General features: G+C 42.9%; 1 protein-coding gene across 1 annotated transcript in view; it reads right to left on the bottom strand.

The window, feature by feature from the left end:
- Window positions 1–22,545, bottom strand: part of ndst3 (N-deacetylase/N-sulfotransferase (heparan glucosaminyl) 3) — a 538,252-nt gene that overhangs the window by 133,065 nt on the left and 382,642 nt on the right. The window contains exon 4 of the mRNA XM_078235192.1: window positions 4,282–4,369. Coding sequence (XP_078091318.1) covers window positions 4,282–4,369 — 88 coding nt within the window. The remainder of the gene's footprint in view (window positions 1–4,281; window positions 4,370–22,545) is intronic.

The raw sequence follows: 22,545 nt of genomic DNA, 5'->3' as shown, positions 1-22,545 counted from the left end.
CCTTTTAGCACGGTTCGGGCTTCCCTTTGGTGTTGCTTCATTTGGGGCGGCACGGTGGCAAAGTGGTTAGCACTGTTGCCTCACAGCACTAGGGACCCGGGTTCGATTCCCGGCTTCGGTGACTGTCTGTGTGGAGTTTGCACATTCTCCGTGTGTCTGCATGGGTTTCCTCCGGGCGCTCTGGTTTCCTCCCACAGTCCCAAGATGTGTAGGTTAGGTGGATTGGCCATGCAAAATGCCCCTTAGTGTAGTGTCAGGGGGCTAGCTAGGGTAAATGCATGGGGTTATGGGGATAGGGCCTGGGTGGGATTGTGCTCGGTGCAGACTCGATGGGCCAAATGGCATCCTTCTGCAGTGTAGGGTTCTATATTTATTTGGCTTCCCTCACAGCCACCAGTTGCACCGCTTCACCTTATATGTATAACATGTAAAGAGAGATTCCTCATTGGAAAGCCCACTTTGCAGGTTTTGGACATATTTTCCTGAATTCTCCCTAAAAACAAGTCTTGCTGTGGATAATGAGGAATGTAAGCGGCGATTCTCTAACAGCACTGGAAATTGGCAGAAGTCTGTGGGCTATTTTGAGAAATCTCCAGACATCTAAAAAAAACAAGATTATCTTCAGCAGTTTTTCTGTAAACAACCAATTCTGCCCTGATTAGCTGGTCTTGCCAACTGCACCTGCTTGATAGAGGCATATAATTATCAAAGTCTATGAGAAGGCGATTCGTGACAGAATGTAGGATGGTTGCCACCATCCTATGCTACTCTACAACTTATATACCTCTGCCAGTAATACAGCAGGTGCTATTTCAACCTGGCATGAAATCTGAAAGAATATGTGACATGTCAATTTTCAGGAAGGAGCCTGGATGAATAGATTGGGTCTATATTCTCTGGGTTTTCGAAGAATAAGAGGTGATCTCATTGAAAAGCAGGGTGCTGAAAAGGCTTGACAGAGTAGACACAGAGGTTGTTTCCCCTGGCTACGGAATCGAGAATATAGGTCAAAGTTTCACGATATGGGGTCAATTAAATGATTGTGATGAGGAAAACTGGCCTTGAATATTGAGGAAAAGAGAGACATGTTGCTGAAGTTTTTCATCTTGCAATCATCAGGACAAACATAGAAATGCAAAATTTTGAATGACCGCTACAATTTATACAGCAAGACAAAGGGTGCTGATTGGTTGGCAAATCATCTCTGATTGGAAGTAGTACAGCCATCAAGAAAGCAGTGAGGACCTCTAGGTTTCCCCATGATTCAAGGTAACTCACAAACATATGAATCTTGAACATATTCCTTTCTTCGCAGAGAATGGGTCCATGCATTTGAATGTATATTGCTTCTACCATGCATAAATCAGTCACGTTAAGAACTCCACGGACTATTTTGATAAAAATGTCTTCATTCAGAGGGTTATTTCTATCATAAGCTCTACCATATGCTCCATCATTTAGTAAATTCTGCACCCTAACTGCACCGTTACCCAAGCAGTTCCAGTACAGCAACAACACTATCTGAGAATGTGGAAAATTGCCCAGTTACCCCTGTCCACAAAATGCAGAACAAATACAATGCAGCCAATCACTGCTAACATCACTCTACTCTTAATCATCAGCAAAGACAAGAAAATGGTGAAACACATGCACATACATTCATACAGATTAGAAGGGAGAATTGAGTACAAAGTATGTGAGTATAAAAAATGGCATACTGAACAGTCCTTGACTTGTGAGGAGTAGGTGATTGAGCATTGCAGCCATTGCAATGCGAGATTCCAGTGGAAACATAGAAACATAGAAGATAAGAGCAAGAGGAGGCCATTTGGCCCTTCGAGCGTGCTCCGCCATTCATTACAATCATGGCTGATCATCCAACTCAATAGCCTAATCCTGCTTTTTCCCCATAACCTTTGATCCCATTTGCCCCAAGTGCTATATCCAGCCACCTCTTGAATGCATTCAATGTTTTGGCATTAACTACTTCCTGTGGTAATGAATTCCACAGGCTTACTACTCTTTGGGTGGAGAAATGTCACCTTACCTCCGTCCTAAATGGTCTACCCTGAATCCTCAGACGATGACCCCTGGTTCTGGACTCCCCCCACCATTGGGAACAAGTAGAGTTGACTTTAGCAGGCGAATAGCCGGTTTTGTGATTCCAGGGATCTGTAGTCTGTCTTCCTAGTTCTCTTTTCAGCTGCGGTTCTTACTGACCTGACTGTCTTCCGAAGTCAAAGAGAGAGGGAGAGATTCAAGATATACCAATAAAAAAAGGCTATTTGGAGGGATACTGTGTGTGTGCTTGCTGGCTTTTTCTTCTGTGTCAAACTTCCAGCACTTGTTCTCACATAACATACACACCCACAGATAACTTGAGGCAATTAGTCAGCTGGCTTTTAATCCATCCTTTATATATTGCGAGTGGGAAGGTGAGTCCACAGAAATCCGTTTGGGCATTAGACAGGAAATCTCTTGTTGGGATGGCCATTATGTCCCATTGTCTCCACCAGAGATGACAATTAGTTTCTGGGTGCTTTTAGAAATACCTTTCTGGTCACAGGGTGGGGTTCCACTGTCTCTGAGAGAAACACCCTGCAACAATTCAGCCAGTGACTTGTGTGTCCATTTTGAAAATAATTCTCAGCTCTTACTTAAAGTCCAAAATTCGGGACATAATTTGATGTTTTCTTTCCCCTATGTTATGATGATACTTTTCTCCCCTCTCAGAAATGTTCAGCGATCTCCATTGCTCTGGAACCAGGGAGGTAATACGCCATATAGACACTGGTTACTGAAATGCCTATCTATCAAACTTCCTATGACCATTACATTTCTGCATCTTGCTGCGTCCCTCTCCATAGATGCAGGATGACAACCTCCTGGAATGCACACTCCAGGAAATTTTCTGCCTCCCACATGAGCTCGGAAATCCTGAGTTTGAATTCCAACAACTGGAGGCACTCCCTTGTATGTGGTTAAGGACACATGAAGTGTCCTGGAGTTCGCAGGAATTGCAGGCAATGGGTTGCACCTGTTCCATCATTTTGCTTAAAGCAAAATCCTTTCAATTGAATTAGTCACACTGATTATTTATACTTTAATATTGCACCTTGGTTTTTAAGGATGTAACACCACCTTCCCCCTGTACACAGAATTTCCACTTTCACTAAATTTCTGTTGCTACTCTTTTCAAAAGCCATTTTGTTGAGTATATACTCTCAGTTGTTGTATTAATTTGATTTATTTGGTGGTCCCTGGCGTGACCAAGTTTTATAATATTGCATCTCTTCCTCCACAGCAACTTATCGTATGATCATTGACAATCCCAGGCTCCTTTCCTCAATGATCAATACACCCCTCTGTCCCTTCCCCCTCCCTCTCCATCTTTAACTCCATGGCCCAGGGGAAAGAGCCTTCATATGGAATTCTCTCAGCTACCCGTGCTTCCAGATTTTTCTCCATCTCCCATCCCTGTTCTCACGCCAGCCTTTCCCCCATTGTAACCCTGACATCATCTCTCTGTTCAACCTCTCCCCATAAAAAAAACTCCCTCCCTCTATCCCCCGTCTACCCAACTCCTGACCACTCAGCCGCTCTTTCATTTAATTGCTCAGAGAGTTGTTCCTGTCCTTTTTTCGGGAATGTTTCCAAATTTTTAATTGCTCCTTTTCTCTCTCCATTTTTCAAAACTTTCTCCGAACCTGGCGATACGGGGTGGCACAGTAGATAGCGTTGCTGCCTCACAGCTCCAGGGACCTGGGTTCAATTCCGGCTTGGGTCACTGTCTGTGTGGAGTTTGCACTTTCTCCCTGTGTCTGCGTCGGTTTCCTCCGGGTGCTCCGGTTTCCTCCCACAGTCCAAAGACGTGCGGGATAGGTTGATTGGCCATGCTAAATTGACCCTAGTGTCAGAGGGATTAGCAGGGTAAATATGTGGGGTTATAGGAATAGGGCCTGGGCGCGATGGTGGTTAGTGCAGATTTGATGGGCCGAATGGCCTCCTTCTACACTGTAGGGATTCTATGATTCTAACCAACCTTTATCAGCAATTCTCATTGACCTCTCATAGCCTCTCCAGCTATGGCCTCGGGTCCATTCCTTTATCTATTTAATCAATAATTTTTTTAATTCCCTCACAAGCACAGTGTATTACGTAGCTTTCAATTTTCTCAGTAATAAAAGCATTATATCAATGCACAATATTTCACCTGACATAAGGACATCTCAATATTGTGACAAAATCAGAATTGAACTGCTATTTGGTCGACATTCTCACCTGTGTGGTAGAATTTTCCAGAATATCCGAGGTTGAAGGTGAAATTGGGAACCTGGGTTCGCAAGAGGTTTTGAGTTTCAAGTAATGCCTAAAAAAAAGCAAATTGCACCATGATTGCTGCAGGATATGTTCTTTTGATATAATACATTTGAACATAATACTAAAAGTAACTGCCACATACATTTCTTACCAATGGCTGGAAGAGCAATGAAATGCAATTCATATGTTTAGTTCAGTCTAACAAAAGGGACGTGACACCACAATTTTTATATTTCATTTGAGAAGTATTATTTAAAATAATGAGCTTGACGAATAAAACAGCACAAACATACAAGTTGATTTTGACTTAGATCTTTAAAAAAAATCTAAATGGCTTTTTTTGTTCCAGTTGATTGGCTACCCGAGGTCAACCCGATAGCCAGAAGCAAAACCTAGATTTATACTGAGCAGAGCTGATTATAGAGAGAATATGCTTCAATGGTTTGATGTAAACTGTACACCTACAGGAATGGAGAGCCTAAAATTTTCAGCTGGCCTTCAATTGACTTTGTGGCATCAATCAGGTGGGTAGCAGTGGAAAATGGGATGCTGATGTTATGACATTGGTTCTCCAGCCCATAATCTTTCCTGCAGTCAGCAGAGGCACCTGTCCAGTTCTGGGGAAATACACACAAGTGAGGAGGTATTGTCGTGATGATGTCTCACATCCTATTTTCTATCATTGCTGCTCCAGTTGCCCTGCCTTACATTCACACCCATTTCATATTTGCATCGATGGTTTCAAAGGATCACAGAAATGTATATGAGTATTTAAATGACCTCAGTCCAAATGTGAAGCGGTGCAGTTTACATTTCAGTCATCTTTTGTTGCAGTCTTTGTGCTATTTGCTGGGCGCCTACTATTACTTCCTTTAGACAACACACAATTGTTTCCCCTCGTGGGCTATCTTCCCTTGTTGGATGAAGGGGGAGAGTAATGGAGGGGTGCCTGGCTGGTGATGATTCACCAGAGGGACATGGCACCCACAGGCTGGTATGCTCTTGCAAGTGTATACAGGTAGAATTGTTCTTGCATATGGCTGAGGGGCAACTTCACTTTCCAAAGGAAGCTATCACAGAGTCATGTCACATACTGTCACATGTTGCAAGTGGGCATACAGCCACCTTTCTGTCAGTAGCTCTTAGGATCACAACTGGCCTCAACTTCCAGACCAAGGATCATTCCAACCTGCTGCTGGGATCATCAGCAGCATTAGCCACACAGCATAAATGCATCAAGCAAGTCATGGGGCTGGATTTCATAGTGAGGGCAAGGTGAGGGGAGTGCAGGTCCCGAGCAGAATGATACAAAACAGTTTGTTCTGCAGCAGTAACACACTGCCAGCGGGTTCAACAGGCTAAGGGTCAGATTTCCACCTCGCAGTGGACAGCAATTTCTACCCTCGGGAACGGCTGAACAATCTGATTGGCTGCCGGGACTGCAGCATCTCCAGGAAGAAGAGCAATGGCAACTTGAATTAAAGAATCCAGACAGTCCCTGTCTGCAAGAGACTTAATGAAACATTGATATCAGAAATGTACGGGGATAGGGCCTGGGTAAGATGCCCAGTCAGAGTCTGTACAGACTTGATGAGCCAAATGGTCTCCTTCTGCTCTGTAGGGATTCTATCATTCTCATGACTACCTTCCAGTTGTAGCCAGAGAGTTACTCTCAGTGGCTTCTTTTCCCTTTCTCCCAATTTTACTTCTGGATTCCCGAAGAAATTTCACTTAGCTCCCCATTATTTTATACCTGCATATTGCGCAGATGACATTATTGAGAAATATTACAGTAGGTTCTACATTGTTGATGAAAACACTCAGGTTGATCTCACCACCACTTCTGTTGACCTCTCCGCTATCTCTGATTTGTCCACTACTTGTCTGACATCCAGTATTGAATGAACAGAAAATTGCTCCAAACTAAATATTTGGCGGACTAAGCCATTCTTAACAGTCACCAGTTGAGCCAGACTGTTTCCAATCTTGATGTTGCATTTGATTATGAAAAGAGTTCCTGAACACCTACATATCTGTTCCATTACTAAGACTGCCTATTTTCACCTCCAGAACACTGCCCAACTCCAAATCTGTTTCAGCTGTTCTCAAAGCCGAAACACAGCGATCCATATTACCTCAAAGACTTGACAATTCCAATGCTAATCTGGCAAGCCTCCCAATTTCCACTTACATAAACTTGTGTTCATCCAAAACTCTGAAGCCAGCCTTCTAATTTGTACCAATTTCTGTTCACCCATTCATTACCTGTGTGCTAATTAATCTATATTGGCTTCTGGCCCACAACACCTCAACTTTAAACGTCCCATCTTTGATTTCAAATCCCTCCATTGTCTCACCATTCCCCATCTCCCTGCAATCTCCTCCGGCCCCATGGACCTCCGAAAACTCTGAACTCCTCCAACTCTGGAATTCTGTGTGCCTCCAATATTCATCTCTCCACCATTGGCAACCATCCTGCCTTGACCCTAGACTCTGCAATTCCCTCCTTGAACCTCTCCAATTCTTGACTGCTTTCTCTTTGTTTAAGATACTCCTTAAAACACAGCTTATTCACCAAACCTTCGACCATCTGCATTGTTAAGTCTTTCAGTGTCAAATTTTGTTTCATATTGCTTTCGTGAAGCAGTTTGCGATGTTTTGCTGTACTAAGGATGCTATATAAATATGTTTATGTTGAACTATTTCTGGTCACTTTGTTAATGTTTGTACCTTCTCCTTTTCCATCACAAATAGATTACCCACAGACCTTTCATGCATCGCCCAAACATTGCTCCTGATAACCTTTCTACAAAAACACACCGCGTATTGTTTGTGTGATTGTGAATATACATGTGTGCAAGTGTGTCTGACTGTATGTGCCTGAGTGTTCGTATATGTGCATGTGAATATAGATGTGTGCAGAAATTTGAGCATGTGCTTTCACACCACCAGTGTTTTTGGCACAACCTTTTCCTATAGTGCAAAGCGTTTGATTTGTAAACCCTTAAAATGAGACTCAGTTGGGACTGATACGGCTCTTGTATCACCAAACCTTTGGTTATCTGTAATGTTATGTCTGGGCCTGTTGTAGTTTATAGTTCTGTGTCATGCTGCTTGCTTAGTCTGGCCCTGCGTTCCTTTCAGTTTTAATGTACAAGCATTGGAAGAGGCGGGCAGGAGGGCCAAATCTGCAACCATCTTGAAAGATAGTGGCATCAAGTGTGCCAATTCCTGCCATGTTTTAAAAACTGGTCATTGCTTGTGTGTGCTACTGAGCAACAGGAAGACATTTTAATGGCACCAATGAGATCAATGAAGCCCTGTGGGGAACCTGTCTCCAAGCCTGTTCCTGTCTTGGAAGCAGGAGGAGACAGCCCTCTCCAATCATGTCTCAATGACAGCTGTCCAAGCATCTGGAGAGATTGCCTCTAGATGTTTTGTTATGGATCTGTCAGCTTCAAGTATCCTGAAGCTATCATGCACTTGACAGTTCTCTCTGGTGCTGCAAAGCCTGACTGGCACTGCACATGGACTCTGATGTTAGACGTTTGCTGAGCTTCTATCTGTTGCATTTGTCTCTCTCTCTCTCCCTCCCTCACATCGTGGCCCTGAAATCAAATCTGAAGCATTTGAAATACCTCTGAATCCCATGACTGACAGTATTAGCATGAAGCCCATAATTGGCAGCATTTAACATGGGCAACATGTATCTCAACCTCCATGACAAAATCTGGTGGCACCCTCATTGACCCAAGCTCTTGGAGTCTCAACAGAATAAATTTCCTTAATGGCTGCCAAATCTCTGGCGCCGGGGGTCCAGGTTCCCCCCGGGTTACTTAATTGCTACACAGCCATATTTGGGGTGGATACTCTGCCCTCAAGAACTGCCAGCCAATCAAAAGTTGGTGGTTCTCCAGTACCGGCAGTGTCACCGAGTACAGTGACCACTGCCCACATTGTATGGGAGCCTATGTAGAGGCTCGCCAACGGATGCACCAAGGGTGGAGCTGGCTTCCTTCAGGGCTCGCTTTCCAGATGCTCAGGTTCTTCAATGGGCCACCGAATGCCTGAGAACCAGGAACCTCCCCAAGAATGCTGCAGGCAAACCCAATAGGGTTGGCAGCAGTGTCTTTCTGGATGGTGGGTTTCCCAACTGCCACTGGTAGATTTCCAGCATTGGTAGGATGTGGCAACTTGAGGACCTCAACTGATCTCTGGTGAAAAGGATAAATACAAGTCTCCCTGCCCTGGACTTAACTGGAGGGAGATGGGAGGGTGTGGGATCTCCACTCTGCATCCTCTTGCCCAAACACACATCCCTTCCTCCAATTTCAAACTCACTTCTGAGAGAGGCATTATATTTTGGACAATCTGACTTCATGTAAAACATTTTATGAATATACACACGTTAATGAACGAATAGTTCCAGACGAAGCCTAGATTTGGAAGAAACAGTGCACTGCCAAAGTGCTTTTGTAGATTTACATTTCAGAATAAAGCTTTTACTTCAGAACAAATCTTTTAGCTTAGAACAAGGCTTCTGAGGTAACCATCATTGGTTAATAAGGCAGCTAAAGACTGAAACTTATTCCACCCAAGGTTGTCCTTGGTGCACTGAGTAAGCATTCTTTTAATCTTGTTATCTTATGTTTTATGAATGGTTTTAGGGAGGCGTAGGAGTTCAGTTACTGGATGCTATCTTGGATGTAGCAATAGGACAGATGATGATAGAGAGGGACAAAGAATATTATTGATGGGGGGGCCACCTGTGATCTGAGGGTGAGAGATAAGCGTGTTTTCAATGTTATAAGACTGACTTGGAGTATCCTGAGGCACCTAAGCACCATTCGTGATCAATCACTTTGAATCTGGGTAAATAGGATTAGGAGTAATATATTAGCATATATTGGGAACTGATGAATGGATGGAAAGCAGAATGCAACTGGTATGTCATTTTCACTGTACCTGGCAGAGTATCGGAAAGACCAGTACTTGTTCACAGGTACTCACAATCTATATCAATGATTTGGATAAGGACACTGCATGCCTTGTATTTATGTTTGCTAATGACACAAGTTAGGTGGAAAGTAATCTGTGAGGAGGACACAAAGAGGCTATTAAAGGGATTTATACAGGTTAAGTGAGTGGGTAAGGACATGCAAATGGAATACAATGGAAGGAAGAGTGAAGTTATCCATGTTGGAAGGAAAAATAGAAAAGCAGAACATTTTTTAAATGGCTGGAGGACTGGGAAATATTCATGCACAGAGAGATTTGGATGTCCTTGCACAGGGGTCACAGCAAGTTAATATGCAAGTACAGCATGCAGTTTGGAAAGCAAATGGTATGTTAGCCTTTATTACAGGAAGATTGGAGTGAAAGAGTGGAGAAATCTTACTGCAATCATACACAGCCTTGATGAGACTACACCTGGAGTACCGTATTAGAGTTTATGTCTCCTCAACTAAGGAATGTTATACTGGCTACAGTGAAAGTTCAGTAGATTGATTCCTGGAGAAGACTCCTCTGAGCAGGGATTAAGTAGACTAAGCATATATTCCCTGGAATTTGGAAGAATGAGAGGTGATCTCATTGAAAGATATAAAATTCTTAAGGGGCATGATAGGTTAGATGGTGAGAAATGTTTCCCCTAGCCAGGGAGTCTAAAACACAAGATCATAGCCTTAAAATAAAGGGTTGGTCATTTAGGACGGGGATGAGGTGAAATTTCTTCACAACCAAGGTTTGGGAATCTTTGGGAATTTTCTAACCAAGGGAACTGTGGATCCTCAATTGTTGAATAAGAGATGTGGGGATAATGCAGAAAGATGGAACTAAGATAGCAGACCATCCATTGTCATACTGAATGTTAGCGTAAAGAAGAAATGCCAAATGACTTATTTCTGTTCCTATTTTGTATGTTTTATGTTAACAGGTTATATCTGCCTTTAACCAAACATGCTCTCATCTAAGGAGCAACATATAAATGAATAGCCCGAATCTTCTGAGCGAGGCAATCATCATTGATTGCCCCTCTGCTCCAACTTTTGCCCACTCTGACACTGCTGCACATCTCTGGTTGAGTCTTCCAAGCCTACCCACCTATCCACATCACTCACCTGCTACCCTACAGACTACCACCTCACTCGCCTGCCATCCGATAACCCTACTCACCTACCACATCACCCATCTACCACCCGATCACCCTATCCACCTGCTATCCTACCCACCTAACCCATTCATCTATTCATTACAATTCACACTGGACATTTAAACTTACCATACAGCAGCTAGTGCCATAAAGAGGGGGCACGCCCAGTTCTTCCAGACACTACAGCACTCTGACAGAGCTCTTGGACAGAAGCTCTGCCCCGCATTTTTGAACAAGTCAGGCTTGGAAGACTCGGCCAGAGATGTGCAGCAGTGTCAGGGTGGGAAAAGTCAGAGCAGAGGGGCAATCAATGATGATTGCCTCGCCTCAGAAGATTCGGGCTATTCATTTATATGTTGCTCCTTATACTCGGAGCCTGTCAACCGTATTACACTCTACAGAATCCTGTATATTCTTGTATGCAGGATCTCAAGGGATAAGAGGTTGAATTGATCAAAATTTACCTTAGTAGCAGGAATGGCAGGAAAGCCCAAGCATCAACTCAGTTAAGGGCAGCCCGATTTTTTGGAAAGTCTGAAAACAGGTATATGCAAGGGTCCCAATGCTTGTTTATAGGTGGCTGCCCCAGATCCCTGATAATCATCTGAGGCCAATAAGATATTGAATGTTTTTCAGGCGTTCTTGGGTACAGAGCAAAGTGCTATTAAATTGGTAATTTTTAATGTAACATTGGTCATTGTTGTCCAATTCCAACCCCTTCAGGTAAATGTAAATAAGATTTGCTCTGTAACCTCCATGTTTTTTAAAATTCATATATGGGACATGGGCATCGCTGGCTGGCCAGCATTTATTGCCCATCCCTAGTTGCCCTTGGAGGGCAGTTGAGAGTCAATCACATTGCTGTGGCTCTGGAGTCACATGCAAGCCAGACCAGGTAAGGACGGCAGATTTCCTTCCCTGAAGGACATTAGTGAACCAGATGGCTTTTTCTGACAATCGGCAATGGTTTCATGGTCATCAGTAGCTTCTTAATTCCAGATTTTATTTTAATTGAATTCAAATTCCACTATCTGCCATGGTGGGATTTGAACCCCGGGTCCCCAGAACAGTAGCTGAGTTTCTGGATTAATAGTCTTCAAAATATAACATCCAATATGGTAAGTCCATATTACTGATATCTCAAGGCCAGTTCCAAATTCAAGATGTGATTATAAGTTATAGCATTTACAATGAATTAAAACCAAGTAAAGGACATTTAGCAATATCTGTTTTGATTCATATTGCCGTTAGCCATATCATAAACATATATTTGGTCAGTTATCTTCAACATCAGATTCTATTTGCACTATGTCAAAACAGCTTGCTAGATTGCTAATATGCCTCAAGAAAAGTGCCGAATAAATCATCAAACTGAAATGAAATGGGATAATGTGTCAACCGAGCTTGCACGAAAGCTAGTTCTACACAGCTTGATACCTGTAAATCGAGGCCATTAAAAAGCATTATCATTCTTCAGTCGTGTGTGTTTACATAAAAGAAACATGTGCAAAACCATTTTTTGTTATCAATGAAGTAATATTCATACCACCCAAAACGCTTTGTATGCATGAGGTCATAGAAAGTGGCATCTCAAATTGGAATTACTATGTAAATTGCATTTGGCTCATACAACTTAAAAAAAGACTTTGCCAGCCCACTTAGCTCCTCAAACACTGCTGCATGTCCCCAATAACAGCAAGTGGTACATTACATTCTTACACTGAGGTCAAAGTGCCCCAATAATCCTCATGTCGGTTGGTAAGCAGAAAATAATAGCAATAACTGAAATCTAGGATAATCTCGCACAAAATTTCCTGGAGTTTTTATACTTACGAGTATGGAATCTTTATAAGCATCTTTTGTGTTATGGAGTATTATTGTTGGTAGTATTTTATTAAGAAGCTTCAGCAAAAGGCTCACATTGCAGGACTCTATTGAGGTCAATAAAAGCTTTTGTCTGTTTCCCATGCCATTACAATTAAAATTTAAAGTGCTGGCGATGTGCACAGAAGGCACATGTGATTCGCAGGATGTTTTTCAGTGAAGAAACCTGTTGTCAGCTGACAACGCTGTAGATAGAGGTGGGCTGTTAAGGAGCCTCTTGGCAAAATAGGGAGGCTCTGCATTATGGCCTCAACTTTACAGCCTAACATTGGCAATGACACAGGACTGGAGAGCATAAAAGTGGTACAGGGGGTGTCATTCAAAATTAAATTTCACTTGTAAATATTTCCCATTACACTGATTTCACTCTATCCATTTGTGTATCATTCTTATTTGTTAGTCACGGCTGACGCGGATTGCTGGTTCGAGGAGAGTTAGGGACAATTCCTTTATTGTGGAAGAAATAGAAGGAACAACATTGTTTTTTTTTGTTCACTCTTTTATTGAACATTCATGTTAGTGTCCAGCAGTGTATTGCCCATTCTAAAAGCAGAATATAGGGAGTTAGGAAGTAAGTTGAAAAGTAAGACCTCAAAAGTGGTGGTCTCAGGAATACTACCACGTGCTAGTCAGAGTAGAAATAGCAGGATATATTGGATGAATATGTAGCTGAACAGATGGTGTGAGGGGGAGGGTTTCAGATTCCTGGGACATTGGAACATGTCCTGGGGGAAGTGGGAGCAGTACAGATTGGACGGGTTACACCTGGGCAGGACCAGGACAGATGTCCGAGGGGCAGTGTTTGCTGGAGTGGTTGGGGAGGGTATAAACTAAAATTACAGTGGGATGTGAACTTATGCAAAGTTAAAAATCAAGAACAAGAACAAAAGGGGAATAAGTGATTGGCAGAGAAATCAAGGGCCCGAATCAAACAGGGCCACAGTGAAAAATATTGGGAGCAGAACAAGTCATGTTAAAAAGACAAACCTTAAGGCTTTGTGCCTTAACGTGCGGAGCAGTCGCAACAAAGTGGGTGAATTAATTGTGCAAATAGATTCAAATGGGTAAGATATAGTTGGGGTTACAGGAAGATGGCAACAGGGTAACCAGGGATTGGAATTGAACATCCAGGTATTCAGTATTTAGGAAGGACAGACAAAAAGAAAAAGGCGATGGAGTTGTATTGCTGGTTAAAGAGGAAATTAACGCAACAGTGGGGAAAGATATTAGCTCGCAATGTGGAATCTGTATGGCTAGAGCTGAGAAACACGAAGAAGCAGAAGGGAATTGTATATAAAAAAGGGGTAGTGGGGGTTGTATATAAACTCTCAAACTCTAGTGTTTGATTTGATTTGATTTATTATTGTCACATGTATTAACATACAGTGAAAAGTATTGTTTCTTGCACGCACAGACAAAAACATACCATTCATAGAGAAGGAAACGAGAGAGTGCAGAATGTAGTGTTACAGTCATAGCTAGGGTGTAGAGGAAGATCAACTTAATGCAAGGTAAGTCCATTCAAAAGTCTGACAGCAGCAGAGAAGAAGCTGTTCTTGAGTCGGTTGGTACGTGACCTCAGAGTTTTGTATCTTTTTCCCAAAGGAAGAAGGTGGAAGAGAGAATATCCGGGGTACGTGGGGTTCTTAATTATGCTGGCTGCTTTGCCGAGGCAGCGGGAAGCGTAGACAGAATCAATGGATGGGAGGCTGGTATGCATGATGGATTGGATTCACGGCCTTTTGGAGTGCCTTGTGGTCTTGGGCAGAGCAGGAACTATACCAAGCTGTGATACAACCAGAAAGAATGCTTTCAATGGTGCATCTGTAAAAGTTGGTGAGAGTCATAGCTGACATGCCAAATTTCCTTAGTCTTCTGAGAAAGTAGAGGCATTGGTGGGCTTTCTTAACTATAGTGTCAGCATGGGGGAACCACGACAGGTTGGGGGTGATCTGGACACCTAAAAACCTGAAGCTCTCAACCCTTTCTACGTCATCCCCGTTGATGTAGACAGAGGCATGTTCTCCTTTATGCTTCCTGAAGTCGATGACAATCTCCTTCATTTTGTTGACATTGAGGGAGAGATTATTGTTGCCGCACCAGTTCACCAGATTCTCTATCTCATTCCTGTACTCTGTCTCGTCATGTGAATGTTGGGAATGGCATTAAACAGGAAATTAGAGATGCACGCGGTAAAGAAATATCTGTAATTTTAATGTGCATATAGACTGGGCAAATCAAATTTGTCACAATACAATAGAAGAGGAATTCTTGGAGTGTATACAGGATGGTTTTCTGGTTTTCTGGACCAAAACATTGAGGAACCAACAAGAGAACAGGTCATCCTTGCCTGGGCATTGTGTAATGTGAAACGAATAATTAGCAATTTAGTTGTGCGAGACCCCTTGGGGATGAGTGACCATAATATAATAAAATTTATCAAAATGGAGAGTGACATAGTTGATTCTGAGATGAGAGTCCTGAATCCTAATAAAGGAGACCACAATGGTCTGAGGCGCAAGTTGGGTATGATGGATTGAGAAACGTTACTGAAAGGGATGACGACGGATAGGGCAATGGCAAACATTCAAAGAGCACATGGGTGAACTGGAATAATAGCCAGACTCAAAACATTGGCTCTATTCTCTTTCCACAGATTTTGTTAGACCTGCTGAGATTTTCCAGTATTTTCTGTAATCGTTTATTCCTGTCTGATGCAAGAGTTAAATGGGAAAGGTGGCCAAACCATGACTAATGGGGGAAATTAGAGATAGTATTGTATACAAGGAAGAGACATACAAATTGGCCAGAAAAAGCAACCGATCAGAGAATTGGAAGCAGTTTAGAATTCAGCAAAGGAGAATGAAGAGATTGATTAAGAAGAGAAAAATAGAGTTTGAGAGTAAGCTTGCGGAGAACATAAAAACTGACTGCAAAAATTTCTATAGGTGCGTGAAGAGAAAAAGTTTGGGAAGACAAAAGTAAGTCCTTACAGTCAGAAACAGGAGAATTTATAATGAACGGTATGCTTTATCTGTATAGTGCGCAAGAAACAACACTTTTCACTGTATGCTAATAATAAATCAAACCAAAATAAAGGACATTGTCTAGGATCACTCTCACTGGGGACTCTGCCAGCTAGCACCACGAGGGGAACCCACATTTGGGCAGTACTGACACTGCCCCTTGGGCCCCTCATTTTCTTTCCTTGACTGACTGTTTCCACTAGCTCTCCCACGACTTTATTTTGAAGTGCAGCATAACTTTAAAATGTTTTACGCCAATGACTATTGATTGCATGGAAATGTATGACAAGTATGATCCTGCCACAGACTGGTGTGAAGCTCAACATGCCATTTGCATCTCTGCATGCCATCGGGAAATTGAGAGTTTGAATCTTACCCAATTAAGTTACTTCACGTGCCAGATTTCCTACTCTTGCAGGCTCCGTGAAATTCCTCCCGTTGTTACAGACATAGAGTAGAGGCTACAGATTGGAGAAGTTCTTTGGCAGCAAGCTTTTTCATGTGTTCTATCCAGAATACAAGATTGCCTTCAGCAAGAATAAATGACAAATTTTGGATGGATTTGGATTTTCTGGAGAGTAAAAATTGTTGCTGCAGAATATAGTGTGCTACTAATTTTAGTAAAATTTGCCTGGGGAATCTGGCCTTGCACTTGTAATTTTAAGTAAAATAAGAGATCAGGATTAAATTTGCTGAGCTGATATGGTAATGTACCGTGTCATGTGGTTGACCAACTCCACAAGTAATACCTCTATTGTGCAAAACTCTTACAGCAATTCTGATAATGATGAGATGGGTGTGTCCTTCAGAGCTGGCATCCTCTGTTAACCCCTCTGGAGTATGCAGGACAGGTTACTTCATTAGCATACCATGGATGGACACCAATACCATTAGAAGAAAGAACAAAGAACAAAGAACAGTACAGCACAGGAGACAGGCCCTTCGGCCCTCCAAGCCTGTGCCGTTCCTTGGTCCAACTAGACCAATCGTTTGTATCCCTCCATTCCCAGGCTGCTCATGTGACTATCCAGGTAAGTCTTAAACGATCTCAGCGTGCCTGCCTCCACCACCCTACTTGGCAGCGCATTCCAGGCCCCCACCACCCTCTGTAAAAAACATCCCTCTGATATCTGAGTTATACTTTGCCCCTCTCACCTTGAGCCCGTGACCCCTCGTGAACGTCACTTCTGATCTGGGAAAAAGCTTCCCACCGTTCACCCTATCTATCCCCTTCATAATCTTGTACACCTCTATTAGATCTCCCCTCATTCTCCGTCTTTCCAGGGCGAACAACCCCAGTTTACCCAATCTCTCCTCATAGCTAAGACCCTCCATACCAGGCAACATCCTGGTAAACCTTCTCTGCACTCTCTCTAACGCCTCCACGTCCTTCTGGTAGTGCGGCGACCAGAACTGGACGCAGTACTCCAAATGTGGCCTAACCAGCGTTCTATACAGCTGCATCATCAGACTCCAGCTTTTATACTCTATACCCCGTCCTATAAAGGCAAGCATACCATATGCCTTCTTCACCACCTTCTCCACCTGTGTTGCCACCTTCAAGGATTTGTGGACTTGCACACCTAGGTCCCTCTGTGTTTCTATACTCCTGATGACTCTGCCATTTATTGTATAACTCCTCCCTACATTATTTCTTCCAAAATGCATCACTTCGCATTTATCCGGATTAAACTCTATCTGCCACCTCTCCGCCCAATTTTCCAGCCTATCTATATCCTGCTGTATTGCCCGACAATGCTCTTCGCTATCCGCAAGTCCAGCCATCTTCGTGTCATCCGCAAACTTGCTGATTACACCAGTTACACCTTCTTCCAAATCATTTATATATATCACAAATAGCAGAGGTCCCAGTACAGAGCCCTGCGGAACACCACTGGTCACAGACCTCCAGCCGGAAAAAGACCCTTCGACCACTACCCTCTGTCTCCTATGGCCAAGCCAGTTCTCCACCCATCTAGCCACTTCTCCTTGTATCCCATGAGCCTTAACCTTCTTAACCAACCTGCCATGTGGGACTTTGTCAAATGCCTTACTGAAATCCATATAGACGACATCCACGGCCCTTCCTTCATCAACCGTTTTTGTCACTTCCTCAAAAAACTCCAAACTCCATGCCCCAAGCGGCTTAGCTATAGCTCCTTTACCACGAAACCCCAACCCACTCCCAAAAGTGTTCTGTCCTATTCCAAGTAGTCTATTTTAAAAAGGGAGTGATAAGTAACTAAAATATTTCTTCTTTTGAAGTGGATATTGTTGTAGGGCAATTTCGGGGATTGTGTCTTTTATATTTTAATTTATATGTCCGTTCATATTTTATTTAATTTACGTATAATACAGGCAGGGCTACATTGAGGAAGTCCAGAGAGCCAGGCCTCACCAGAAGGAAGGAAAGGGTTAGTGCCGATAGCTAGAGGCCCGATCTGCTGACAGATAACGATTAACGCATGCTATCAACTTCTAATGTGCAGGAGATCGTTCTGAATTATCACAACAATGGGGGAACCGGCATTAAGACAGCCAGGCTCCAGCCAGTCTAGGGAGGGTGTAGTCTTCCATAAAACATGATCATCAAGCAGAGGGGGGGATAGCGATTAACACACCAGCACAAATCGGTTGGGCAAGAACAACGCTTTGACATTATAATTGGGTAAACAGAACTGCCCAAGAAACTGATTAATAAAGTTGCACTGAACAGTGCAGTCCGTATAACGAGATTAAAACAACAATTTGTATTGTTCTCGAGGAATTAATGTAAATCTTTGTGACTCAAAACAGTATAATAACCTGCATCAACCAACCAGGGCAGAGAGGACTCACAGGCAACCTGAGACTTCAGGCTCGAGTTCAGCCCTCCCTCTTGCATGTGGAATAAAAACTTTTCTTGAAGTTCGACACGGTCTCCAAGGCCCGACTCGGTTTATTTCCCTCCTACAGATATCACAGCCACCATTCGGTAACTGTGTATTCTGACTAGACGTATTCTCACTAAGTGTACATAGAGTCTTCTTGAGTGACCAAGAACATGGGAAAATCTAACACTGGGAGTCTAGACCTACTTCTGATGTTGCCAGTGGGAAACCTGGCAGCAACTCCAATACTGAGTATATTCAGGGCCCAACTTGGATTTTGGCTCTGGGTATTATTGCATTTAGGGTCATGGAGTCATAGAGGTTTACAGCATGGAAACAGGCCCTTCGGCCCAACCTGTCCATGCTGCCCCCCTTTTTTTTAAACCACTAAGCTAGTTCCAATTGCCCGGGTTTGGCCCATATCCCTCTATACCCACTTTACCCATGTAACTGTCTAAATGCGTTTTAAAAGACAAAATTGTACCCACCTCTACTACTACCTCTGGCAGCTTGATCCAGACACTCACCAACCTCTTTGTGGGCCTTTTTGTATTTCTCCCCTCTCACCATTAATGTATGCACTCCAGTTTTAGACTCCCCTACCTTTGAGAAAAGATGTTGACTATCTGGCTGATTTATGCCCCTCATTATTTTAAAGAACTCTGTCTGATCACCCCTCAGCCTCCTATGCTCCAGGGAAAAAAGTCCCAGTCTATCCAGCCTCTCCTTGTAACTCAAACCATCAAGTCCCGGTAGCATCCTAGTAAATCTTTTCTGCACTTTCTAATTTAATAATATCCTTTCTATAATAGGGTGACCAGAACTGTACACAGTATTCCAAGTGTGGTATTACCAATGTCTTATACAACTTCAACAAGATGTCCCAACTCCTGTATTCAATGTTCTGACCAATGAAACCAAGCATGCCGAATGCCTTCTTCACCACTCTGTCCACCTGTGACTCCACTTTCAAGGAGCTATGAACCTGTATCCCTAGATCCCTCTGCTTTATAACACTCCCCAATACCCTTACCCATTAACTGGGTAAGTCCTACCCTGGTTCCATCTAACAAAATGCATCACCTTGCATTTATCTAAATTAAACTCCATCTGCCATTCGTCAGCCCACTGGCCCAATTGATCAAGGTCCTGCTGCAATTCTAGATAACCATCTTCACTATCCATCATGCCATCAATCCTGGTGTCATGCGCAAAATTACTAACCGTGTTTAAAGTTAAAGTTTATGTATTAGTCACAAATACGGCTTACATTAACACTGCAAGAAGTTACTATGAAAATCCCTTAGTCGCCACATTCCGGTGCCTATTCGGGTACACTGACGGAGAATTTAGCATAGCCAATGCACCTAACTAGCACGTCTTTTAGACTGTGGGAGGAAACCGGAGCACCCGGAGGAAACCCCCACAGACACGGGGAGAATGTGCAAACTCCACACAGACAGTGACCCAAGCCGGGAATCAAACCCGGGTCCATGGCGCTGTGAGGCAGCAGTGCTAACCACTATGCCACCGTGCCACACATGTGTTTGACAGGGGTTCACCAGAAAGACTGGAGATTTTTGGGCCCATGCTTTCAGGTATATCTTCTAAATACTTTCAATAGATAGTATGTCTTGCATCTTACACAAACAGCTTACATACAGACTTTATAGATTGGTTATCACAATGCTTCCTATTTAATGTCACTTGCAAAGTCATGCAGTCTGAATACTGTATATTTTGTAATATTATCCTCTTTACTTAAGAATGTAACCTAAAAATATTCCTGTCTTATTTTATACCTGTAAAATGTTACATAAATATTAAAATGTTGACTTCTATTGGAATATGAGTAATGTACAGAATGACCCCAGTCAAACAAAAACTGCACCTGGGAAACTAAAACCCTTCCTCTTCGAATTGGAGGTAAAATGGCAATCATGTCAAGATTAAAAGCTGTACATGAACTTTTTAAAGCAAACATATTTCTGAAAATCAATAGAAGGAGGAGTAAAAATCCATCTGGGACTTGTAATTATACGTCAGTGAATTCTCAGAACAGTTCTTTTGTCCAAATTAGATGATGATTTTCCTGTAGATATATTTAGTTTATGTTACTCAGTTTTGTAGTTTTCTGGCTCATTGGCTGGCTACAGTTTCTGTAAATGAATAACAACACTTCGGTTATGAAATCCAAATCTTATCTTGTGATTAACAATTATCACAACTGTGCTACTGTAACAGGATTGTATGCAGCCTCTTATTCTCCTCCATACTCCCTCCAAAAAACGTTTAATACCAATGAACAATTCAACAGACCCAAATTCATTGACCACATTTATTTATAAAATCAGACAGAACTATAAAACGTAAGTGTGCATTTCATAATTTTGTACCCTTAATGCAGAGCTCTGTGCCATGCAAGTGTGTATCAGGACCTTGGGCGTTGTCCGATTCATGGCCTGCAAAAGATTTTTGATCCATTCATTTCAATGATTTGAAAATTATGCATGGCTGGAGTCATGTGGATAAATGTCAGGTGATGTAAAAAATATTTGGTCAGATGTTTATTCCAGGTAATTCCTAGGAATCCCCTAAACCTGGCATTAATACGGGTGAATGAACACCGCTCGACAATCACCAGGCAAGACTGTTCTCTTCCTGTTGGGGAGCACTTCAGTGGTCACGGGCATTCAGCCTCTGATCTCCGGGTAAGCGTTCTCCAAGGTGTCCTTCACGACACACATCAGCGCAGAGTCGCTGAGCAGAGACTGATAGCCAAGTTCCGTACACATGAGGACGGCCTCAACTGGGATATTGGGTGCATATCACACTATCTGTAACCCCCACAACCTGCCTGGATGTGCAAAATCTCACTAGCTGTCCTGTCTGGAGACAATACACATCTCTTTAACCTGTGCTTAATGCTTCCTCCACTCACATTGTCTGTACCTTTAAGACTTGATTAGCTGTAAAGTCTGCATTCCAATCATTATTCATGTAAATTGAGTTTGTGTCTTTGTGCCCTGTTTGTGATCAGAACTCCCACCCACCTGACGAAGGTTCAGCCTGTTCTGAAAGCTAGTGGCTTTTGCTACCAAATAAACCTGTTGGACTTTAACCTGGTGCTGTTAAACTTCTTACTATTAATACTTAACACCAGTGGCCTAACACCTCACTTAGGACTTATCTGGAATTGCCTGACATGCATTGGGCTCTGATTATTGTCATGTGTTGTTGTTGCTGTTGTCGGAGAACTGTTCACCACTAAACTGGTGAGCTTTAGGGCTTAAAAAACAACTGTGTGGAGCCAGCAGATTTAGGAGTACTCCCTATGGCTGCTGCCAGTTACAATCAGTTCCCTCCTCCACTACCAGGTGAAGTAGGCAGCCCCAAGTTTATTAACGTAGAAATCAGATACTGACAACTTTCTATCCCCTTATCACCTTCAACACCCAAAATAGCAAACTTCTATTTGTGTGCTTGGGCAACAGGATGGCACACAGGGCATAATTTTCCAAACCTCCCACCATTGGTGAAGCTTACTCACTGGTTACACATAGAAATTAATTCAAAATTGGAAGGTGATGCGTGAACACGTCTAATTTCCAGTATAGATGCCCAGAAGTTAACGCCTCAGTTTTGGTGCAAAGGCAAATTACTCAGTGGCAATATGATGATGGTTCGTGCTGTGTGGTCAACTCTCTGTTAAGCATCACCTGGTGTGACGCCGGAGCCTCACTCTGGTCTGGCACTGGCTGCAGAGGAAGACAGTGGGATGAGAAGGTGCACAATTCATTGATTTGTTTTCACTGGGCTCTTTGCTCAGCCAGCTGAGCTTTTTAATTCTGCTCACATCTTTCAAAACCCTTCCAAACGGTCAGCCTCCAGTGGTCAAGGCCATCAGCAACTGTCTCCCAGTTAGCAGCATTCATTGTTCATCACCTTAATATCTCATTTACAAATGTTCTCATAGTGGTGGTGTGGGCAACAAGAGACTGTGAGCCAGTGGCCAGTTCACCATAGAGAAGAACTTTGCGTTTACAGCCATCATCGATCTGATGAATGTCGCTGAGCCAGCACGGACCTCATTGGTTTGGCAATGAGTATATTCTGATGGAATTAGCAAGCTCAATTTCCTCTGAGTTGGTGAACTTCACATGCTAAGAAATGCTGAGGATATGTGTGAGACAGTAAAGGTGCAAACTGTTCAGCTTTTCTCTTGCCTAGCATATGTTGTCCAGGTCTTACCACTGTAGAGGACTGCACTGAGGGCGTAGGTTTCGTTGATTCA

The sequence above is a fragment of the Mustelus asterias genome, chromosome 1 (genome assembly GCF_964213995.1).
Source record: "Mustelus asterias chromosome 1, sMusAst1.hap1.1, whole genome shotgun sequence".
NCBI classification, from domain to species: domain Eukaryota; kingdom Metazoa; phylum Chordata; class Chondrichthyes; order Carcharhiniformes; family Triakidae; genus Mustelus; species Mustelus asterias.
Note: the sequence above shows the minus strand (reverse complement) of the source record. Positions and strands in the feature narration are given on the sequence as shown.